We start from the raw sequence: 9,548 nt of genomic DNA, 5'->3' as shown, positions 1-9,548 counted from the left end.
CGGTGCAGAGTCACCTGATCTGAGTAACATGGCCGCTGCCCCTTGATCCCGGCAGGTGCTGCCTGGGAGCGGGTCTCGTGAGCTGTTTGGCGGCCAGGGACAGGTGTACGGAGATTGGGTCCAGGCCCGGGTTCCGAGGCGGCGCGCGGCGGCGGAGCGAGACAGGCGGCCCGGGGCGGCGTGGTCCATGAGCCGGCGCCGGAGGCAGCGCGGAGCCGCAGACTCCCCTAGCCCCGGCGCGGCCCGGGCTGCCGCGGGCTGAGGAGTCGCGGGGCTCCGGGGATCGCCCCGAGCTGCCACCATGAACCCCGAGAAGGATTTCGCGCCGCTCACGCCCAACATCGTGCGCGCCCTCAATGACAAGCTCTACGAAAAGCGGAAGGTGGCAGCACTAGAGATCGAGAAGTAAGAGCCGCGGGCACCCGGGATGGTCGTGGAGAGCGGAGCCGGGACTCAATCCTGGCTCTGCAGGGGTCCCGCTCCTCCGGGCAGCTCCTCACGCCTTTGCAGCCAGTGTTGCTACTCCAGGTTTCAGGCCCTTAGGGCCGTGCTTAAGAGCAGGAGATTGGCAGTCCCAGCTTTGCTTCTGACTGTGTGACATGGGCCAAATTATTTAACCTCCTGGTACCCCAAAGGGGCTGCCGTGAGAACGAAGGGACGAAATGTATGCGTGGTGCTTTGCACAGTGCCTGGCACATGGTGCCTGGCACATGGTGCGTCCTCAGTGTGGTCTCCATGCAAACGAGCAAATCAGAGAGTGACCTCTGATGGGAGGGAGGTGGGAAGCATGAGAATTTGCTAACGATGTTGACCTGCCTCATTTCCTACCCAGCTTCTGAGAAGTGAAAGGGACAGTAAGTTGACCAAGTGGAGAAATCAGCCAAAACCTCAAGGCTCAGAGGGCTGTTTATCTCTGTCATATCACGCTTCTCTGCAAGTGAAAGAAGGAATTATTTGTTCTTGTTTTTGCAGTCTTATTACACGTACAGTAGTACCCTCTTATCTGTGGGGGATATGTCCCCAGACACGCAGTGGATGCCTGAAACCTTGGATGATACGAAGCTCTATATATACTATGTTTTTTCCCATACATACGTTTGTATGGTAAAGTTTAAGCACAGTAAGAGAATATCCTAATGACCGGCATCACCAGCATTGCACTTTAGGGCCATTATTAAGTAAAATAAGGGCTATTTGAACATAAGCACTGCGATACCGACAGCCGATCTGATAACCCAGAAGCTACTAAGTGTGTGGGTATCATATACAGCATAGATATGCTGGAGGAAGGGATGACTAATGTCCTGGTGGGATAGCACAGGATTTCATCTCACCACTCTGAACTGCATACAGTTTAAAACTTAGAAATTGTTTATTTCTGGAATTTTCCATTGAATATTTTCTGACCTGCTGTTGACCATTGGTAACTGAAACTGGATAACGGGGTACCACTGTATTTGTAACCATGATCTGACATTTTGCTTTTTTTTTTTTTTTTAATTACAAAACAAGGTGTTTAACTGCAAACATTAAGGTTTTTCTGCTGTTATTTTACATTTGTATTTTTTTTTCCAGCCAAATCGTTGTGATAAAGTCTGGTGGGTGGGTAATTTCAAAAGAATAGAAAGAGGCAGGCTGTGAAAGAATGCCAGTCTGGGCGTCAGGAAATATAGATTGTAGTTTTGCCCTGTCTAATAGGGTAGCCACTGGCCATGGGTGGCTATTTACGTTTAAATTATTAAAGATAAAATAAAAATTTTATCCAGTTCCTCAGTCACACTGCCCATATCTGACATGTTCAACAGCCACATGTGGCTGTCAGCTGCCATAATGGACAGTGCAGATTTTAGAACATTTCCATCACTGCAGAACGCTTTGTACAGCTCTAATCTAGTCTGTTGTGTGACACTCATTCTTTGACCTCCAGCAAATTCCTTAACCCAGGGTTTCTTAACCTCAGCACTACTGATATTTTTGGACAGATAATTCTTGGTTGTGGTGGACTGTCCTGTGCATTATAGGGTTTTTAGCAGCATCCCTGATCTTTACCCACTAGACACCAGTAGCTTTCTGTCACTTGTACAACCAAAAATGTCTCCAGACACTGCCTAATGTCCCTTAGGGAACAGACAGTCACCCCGGTTGAGAAACACTGCCTTAACTGCTTTGGGTTTTAGTTTCCTCCTCAGCTAAAGGGTTTGGATTTTACTAAAAAGGACCCTCCCATTCAGCTCTGACATCCAGTATGTCCAGAACCACCTAGCTGCTTCTCTCATCAAGCACCACTTTCTTTTTTTTTTTTTTTGGCTGCACCTTGTGGCTTGCAGGATCTTAGTTCCCCGACCAGTGTCCTGTTTGTCCTTCCTCAGAGTATGTGTTTCACAACTTGCTCAGGGACAGAGGGACTTATTTGTGCTTCACCTGGGAGCTTCGTAGTGTCTCTGTTTATAAAGACACTGATCCTATTGGATCAGGGCCACACCTTTATGACCTCATTTAACCTTAATTACTTCCCTTATAGGCTCTATCTCCAAATACTCCCACTAGGGTCGCATGAACCGGGGGCGGGGGTGGGGGGACACAATTCAGTCCATAACGTTGATCATTTTAAAAAGTGATCACGTGTAAAACGCTGTCTGCCTTATTTGGGGGGAGGAGGATTTGGCCCTTGTACATCCCTCATCTCATTATTTTGCGCAGCTGCCCTATGAGCTAGGTAGTGTTACCCCATTTCACAGATGAGGAAACAGAGGCTCCTTGAGGGTAAGTCATCATCCCAAGGTTTCACAGCTAGAACCTGGATTAAAAACCCAGGTTCATCTGTCTCAAAAGGCTTCCCCATTACAATGAATGGTTTTCCCTTCCAAAAGGGAGACATATACTTAATAAAATGTCATACTTGAACACCCCCATGGTAGTTTTAACTGCCACTTTCTGTTTTCTGGAACCCATCTATCTGCTCGGGTGGCAGAACCAGTACTGCATGGGGTGCTGGAGTGAGGGATTAAAATTCCTAATAAGAAGAGGGTGTTTTATCTTGATGACAGGGCTCTCAGACACTAAAAACGCAGAGGCGGATGCTTGGCTCGACTGAAGGACCCCAGACTCTAGGCTCTCAAGACCGGGCTGTGTTAGGTGACCAGGATCTGACGGCTGACTATGTGAGCCTGCTGTGCACAGTCCTGGAGAGCCTTCACCCCACAGCCTGGCTCAGCACGCCCGCACAGCTTCTCAGGGATAAGGCCCTGAGGCTAAGATTCTAGAATGGCTGTGGCGGGCTTTGCGGGCCTGGGTGTCAGGGGTTATAGTCCCTGATGAGTCCTGAGGACGGGGTTGGTGACACCCCAGGCCCTGCTCTCCGGGAGAGTCTAGCGTGGGGGAGAGACGCCAGCAGGCGCTCTGATAAGTGCGGTGGGTGCTCCCTCACTGCGGTGCCAGGGCCCTCACTGCAGGCTGGGAGAGATGATGCCCTTCGTGGTGACCAGGGATGGGCTCACTGGCAAGTCTCTGGTGTTCCTGAACTTTGAGTTCCCAAAGCCAGCAAATGGAGGTGCCCAGGCCCTGCGCCCTGAGAACACCGAAGCCCAAGGAGGGGCTCCAGGATCAGAGCTCCTGAGGGATGAGTCCCTGCCTGCTGGGGAAGGCAGGGTGGGGAGGGTGGCATGGGGAGCAGGGATCCCTGGGGCTCTGTGATCAGATCAGGGTTGAGCTTATGAGTTTGACCTAGCTCTTTGGAGCCTACCACCTCTTTAGGGAGACACTGTTTATTACCAAGTGACTTCAGGCAGATTTTGGAGTGTGGGTCAGAATTCCACCCAGCAGATTGCTTCATCCAGGGGTCACAGACTGGCAGCCAGGGGCCGTGTCCTGCCGGCAGACCTGTTTGGTTTGGCCTGGATTGCAGGGTATTTTAAATCAAGAAATTTCACAGTGAAGTTCAGGTTTCTGGCTTCTATTAAAGAATGGGAAGATGTGGCTCTGTGCGGCCCACATTCCCATGTAGCAGTAGGGGACCCAGGGGCCCACGCTCTTCCCCCAGCCAGGACATGGGCTCCCCAGTTTGCTTCCTGTGTTGGCAAGTTCACTACAGCCTGTCTTAACTCCCTTGGCCTTCTCACCTGTGTCTCCTTCTTGGCTCCTGTAAGCATTTGAGTTTGTGACCTTGGGTTTAACGTCTGTGTGCCTCAGTTAACTCATCTTCAGAAAAAAATTGCACATAGAAAACATTATGCTAAGTGAAAGAAGCCAGTCACAAAAGGCCAGGTATTGTATCATTTCATTTGTGTGGATTCATAGGCAAATCCACAGAGACAGTGTAGATCAGTGGTTGCCTAGGGCTTGGGGGAGGGGGCTTGGGGGAAATGGGGAGTGACTACTAATGAGTACAGGTTTTCTTCTGGGGATGACTAAAAAAAGTGTAAAATTGATTGTGGTGACACTTGCACAGCTTTGTGAATATACTAAAATTCACTGAATTAATTGTACACGTTTAAAGAGTGAATTTATGGCATGTGAATAATATCTCAATTTTAAAAAATAAGAGTGCCTGTAGGTTGCGTTACAGTGTGAGGGAAGCACTTATTCAGTGGTCTATTGTCACCTGAGATCCAAACATGCCTCTTGCTGTCTCCTTTACAGTTTTTCCACTGATTATACCCAGTGGATGCTCAGTATATTTTGCTACTTAACTAACTCTTGGGCCTTTTCAGAAGCTCTTGGGCCTTTCCTCAGAGGCAGATGTTCCGCTTTTCCTGTTCAGTTATTGGAGAGTAGTGAGCAAGTGGAAACCAGGTTACTTAAATGCTCAGCAAAGCAGATGGAGGAGACGTTTACCTGCCAGATTCTCTTTGGGAAATCGCTGCCTGAATATGTTGCCTGATTACAGCGTGTTACATAGAGAACTGGGATGGTTCATTGGACTTGTCAGGAAAAAAATGGCAGCCCGAAGTCCAGGCTGAAATTTTTACAGCACAGGAATAAACACAACTCTGGATTATCTTTCTGTCCTTCTTGGAGCAAGGAGCAAAGCAGGTTCTCAGTCAGCAGTTAATGAATGAGTATGATCTTGTTTGGTGTGTATAACATCACAGTTTGATTCTGATTTTGCACTAATACTGTTACATGAGCATATGCAGTGCAAAACACATTATGTGCATTATTTTTTTTAATTCTCTAGAAATAGTACAAAGCCACAGCAAAGACTGTCTCCTCTGAAGACATAGGAATGTGCGTGCAATGGCTGAAACCTCTGCCACCTCCTGGCCGGGCCATTTGGACATCAACAAATGAAATGAGATAGGGCTAAATGAAATAATGCATGTAAAGTGCCTGGCACCCAGTAGGCATCCAACAGGTGGGAGCTTTGATGTTTGAAGAGGGGGTAATGTAACATGTTAGATTTCAGACCTGGTGTCAGAAAAATCTGGGTTTGATTTCTGCACCTACCATCCATAAGTTGTGTGACCTTATATGTTTCGTAACATCTCTGAGCCTCAGTTCCCCCCATCTGTAAAATGGGTATTATAGTACCTAGCTCCGTGGCTTATTTTAAGGTTTAAATGAGAGAACGCGTGTAAAGCATCCACCACATTACCTAGCATGTAGTAAGTGCTCAGCAAGTGGTTACTTCTTTCCTGCCTTAATGGTAGAAAACCAGCCCTAGACCTTCATTTCAACATCTCAAGTATGTACCTCATCTGTACACCCGTGTGTGGCGGAGGAATGCTTCAGAGATGTCTAACACTAGACAGTGGGGAAAATGCATGGAGAAAGCTGCACTTCAGTTGGGGCCTGAGTTCTGCACGAGGGAAGTACCCTCTGTAATTGGGTGTGTGCACTTTGCAGCTGACGTGCTTTAAGAAGATGGGTGGGAGGAACTGGTGTACAGTTGAGGGGGCCTGGGCTTTGTAGGTGCCAAGGTTCAGATCCTCTGTGACCTCAAGAAAGGGACTTGGTTTCCCTGAGGCTCTGTTTCAAATCTAAATGGTGAGATGATAATAACTACAGAAGGAGGTTGCTGTGAGGAATAACCAACCCCTGGGATACTTAGAGTGTGTTCTTGGCAAGTGGTCAGCTCCCCAGTCCTCGTGCAGCCTGTGGTGGTCCCCGAGCTGCGTTACAGAGGCCGAGGGGCCCAGTGCGGGGATGTGGTTTTGTTGCTGAGACGAGGTCCCAGGTTCTCCTTGGGTGAAAGACACATCCTGGCCTGTCTGTGGCTTCTTCTCAATCAGGGACAAGGTAGTGAGTGTGGCACTTTGTGAAGCTGAGAGCAGTGTCGAGAGCTTGGAGTTGGCCAGCAATGGGCATTGTGCCTCCTGGGGAATGGGTGTTCCTGCCACTCTGCGACACCTCTGACTAGTTGAGAATGGAGGCTCTGAGCAATCTCTAGAGGATACTTCGTCAGCCAGAGTTCTTAGAGGAACGAAGCAGAGATCTCTTCTCTGGGACATAGAACAGCGATGCATGTGACCCTAATGTCAGCAAAGGTCACTGGTATTTGTGATCATAAGTTTGTGGGCCAAATATTAACTTCAGAACTAGTTGAGATCCCCCAGCTGTGGCTCAAAATGTGGAGATGAAAGAGGAAACGGGGTGTTCTTTTCAAGAGACACTAGCCTGGAACTGGGGGCGCCCGGATTTCAAACTTCACTTCCTCTGCTTCCCTTTGTAGTTGCTTTTTCTCTCTGCCTGTGCCCTGTGGAGAGACCAGGTCCTGCTGACGGGGGCTATTTGGGGCACCCCCAAGGGGTTGGTTCACCCCGAGGCAAACGCATGTCAAGTCACATCCTGGCATCTGTCCGCAGCCACGGCCCTGGGGACCTGGTCCTTCTCAGTGTGCGTTTGGAGATCCTGGTAGTGGTGTGCTTTGTCCCTCCTAACTTGGATTGTAAACTAGGGGTTAGGCCCGTCCAAATACAATTCTGATTTACCCAACAGGTTAGGTGTAGATGAGCAGGCCACCCCTTGTCACCAGTACGGCAGCGTGGGGCTTTGCCCGTGTTTCCCTACAGCTTGCCCTGTGGGCCCGCCCACCTGCACAGATGGGTCCCTGGGCAGATGCTTACTGATTCCTCACTTACTGTGTGGGGAGCTCTAGATGCGGGGAGAGGGCTGGCGCTCAAGAGGCAGAGGATTGTGGCACCAGTCTGTCCTCAGGGACGCTGGCAAGGAGCTGTGGAGCTAGAAACGTGAAACACGTGAGAAAGAACCCGTGGCATTCGATGGTGCAGTGCTGGCACAGACTGCGGGGTCGCCGAGTCCTTCAGCGTCCAGAGGAGGAGTGGTCCTTCCTGGGAAGGTCAGGAAAAGCAGGGGGTTGGATTTGAACTGGACTTTGAAGGCTGGCTAGGATGTGGAAGGGAGCGGGAGCTTCCCCACAGAGTGGAATGGACAGGAGGTGTCCAAGGAGTAGCGTAACAGGGCCCAGTAAGAAGCCCTTACTGGAGAGGAAGGTTGTGCTGGGCGGCTGAGCAGTGAGACTGGAGAGGTCAGCCGGCCCTGCCTTGATCACCCTGACTGTCAGGTAGAGAGCGTGGGCTTGGTTCGTGGGACAGGTCTTCCTGCTGTGGCCCCAGGGGTGACCCACAGGGCCAGGCCCAGTGCTCTAAGAACGGATGGTTTTGATGAGAACGTGTTCTCAGGGTTTCCCCTCCGCAGGGAACCACTGTTTGTCATTGTCTCGCTCTCCTGGACACTGATAATATTCTTCCTCCAAGTGCAGATGGAGACTTGGGGTTCCAGGCCCTCGGGAACTGAATGGGCCATTGTATTTGTAATGGCCTGGGGTGCCCTGAGTTGCGTCCTGGTAAGATTCGGGGTTGGGGGGCCTTGCAGCTGGTGTAGAGCGAACGGGAATGTCGGGGGGTGCTGAACATAGATATTCCCCTTGCCTATCTCCTCCCCCTTCAGGAGACCCTGTCACACTTGCCCGCTGTCACCTGACGTTAGTGCCCCATTCCTCATGCTCTCCCACCATTTGGTCTCTGTCAGCCTTTGCAGTCTTCAGAGTTCCCTAAACGCTGTTCAAATCCCTACCACCCACCGCTGCAGATCACTCGTACCTTCCGTGGCTGCTCACGGCCACCAGAAGCAAAGGCCGCTTCCTTTGCCAAGCACGTGAGTGGGCGCAGCCTCTCTGGCCCTGTCACCCACGTCTCCTCCACCTGTGTCCTTTGTGCTACCAAACCAAGTGCCTCTCTCCTTCCTCTGAGCCTTTGTTCATGCTGTTCCCTCTGTCTGGGCCTCCTCACCCTGAATGAACACCTACTGATCCTTCGGAACCCCTTTCAAAACCTGACCCTCATGAAGCCACACCCAACTCCCTCCCCACGAAAGCTGCCGGGTGTGCTCTTTCTCGCCTGCCCCCTCCTCACCTTGCACTGTCCTCACCAGATTTTTTTTCTCTGTTTTGCACAAAAGTCCTTGAGACCTCTCTTGTTTCCCCTCCACGGGATTCTGGCAGAGAGCCCCTCAGGGGCAGGGAATGCATCCCCTTTGCCGTCTCTCAAGTGGGGAGGAGGGCCCTTTCCGGTGGCTCAGGGACCGTTTGTGACCTGAAACAAGGAGACAGACGAGGAGGTGGTTCCAGGCTGGGCTGTGCTGCTGGCAGGGCTGGGTCTCCTTTGCTGCCCTGCTGGAGCCTCATGAATGTTGTTACTCCTACTCTCAGGGCTGCTCTAAGGCGGACGGAGCAGAAACACACACAGCCTGGCTTCCCCAGGGGCAGCGCAGTCAGAGTCTCCGGGCAGCCTGTCTGGGCAGGAGGGGAGGCACAGCTGCTTGCAGCGGCTTCGGTGATCCCCACATCCTGGACTCCGCAAGAACAAGGGGACACAAGATCTAGATCTCTGTGGAATTTAGGAAACAGGCGTGGAAAACTCAAGCTAGAAAAAAGCCATTCTAGGTTTTTCAGACTGTATCCCCAATGCTGTGGGCAGTGTGAAATGTCAAACCCAGTCTCTTAGGATGATAAAAAAAAAAGTTTGCTGCTGCTGCTGCTGCTGCTGCATTGGCCAGGAATCGAACCCGGGCCTCCCGCGTGGCAGGCGAGAATTCTACCACTGAACCACCAGTGCTCCAGCTGTGAACAGCTGTGTGAGCACCCCCCTTTAACCCCAGTCCCCCGTCCCCTTGTCTGTACGCTGATTCACAGAATAGAAGGCCACATCAGCATAGCTGCAAGGGCAGAAGCTTAGGCTCCAGAGCAGGAGAGAAGGCAGGAGGTTGTGTGTGTGTGTGTGTGTGTGTGTGTGTGTGTGTGTGTGTGTGTGTGTGTGTGTGTGAAGTTGATTTGCCTTCAGACGTCAGGACAGAAAGTAGAGCTCAAGTCGTTCCTTCTCAGTAGCAAAAAGCCCACTGAGACTCTGGGGACTTCCTCCTCTCTGAAGTGTGGGTCCTCCCGTCCCGCGTTCACGTGGTGTGTTGAGCTGTTTTACAGTTCACAGGCTTCAGCACAGCTTCCTGCTGGAGACTGGCCAAGGCTGAGGAGTGCAGCAGGAGTCCCCTTACAGCGTGAAGGGCCCCACAGCCAGTGGTGCCTCTGTGGAGCA

At 51.1% G+C, this 9,548-nt stretch overlaps 1 protein-coding gene across 5 annotated transcripts in view; it reads left to right on the top strand.

Annotated features, from left to right (window-relative positions):
- Positions 1–32: 32 nt before the first annotated feature.
- The window catches only part of VAC14 (VAC14 component of PIKFYVE complex), a 98,063-nt gene continuing 88,547 nt past the window's right edge, over positions 33–9,548 (top strand). For 2 of the 5 annotated variants that reach the window (XM_082369830.1, XM_082369828.1), the window contains exon 1: positions 33–405. In XM_082369830.1, the coding sequence (XP_082225956.1) occupies positions 302–405 (104 nt within the window). In that variant the 5' untranslated portion in view covers positions 33–301. The remainder of the gene's footprint in view (positions 406–9,548) is intronic. The other 3 variants (XM_082369829.1, XM_082369826.1, XM_082369827.1) reach the window with 2 other exon arrangements.

Source organism: Balaenoptera borealis (genome assembly GCF_965194805.1).
Source record: "Balaenoptera borealis genome assembly, chromosome: 19".
NCBI classification, from domain to species: domain Eukaryota; kingdom Metazoa; phylum Chordata; class Mammalia; order Artiodactyla; family Balaenopteridae; genus Balaenoptera; species Balaenoptera borealis.
The sequence above is the reverse complement of the archived record's forward strand: the minus strand, read 5'-3'. Positions and strand labels throughout refer to the sequence as shown.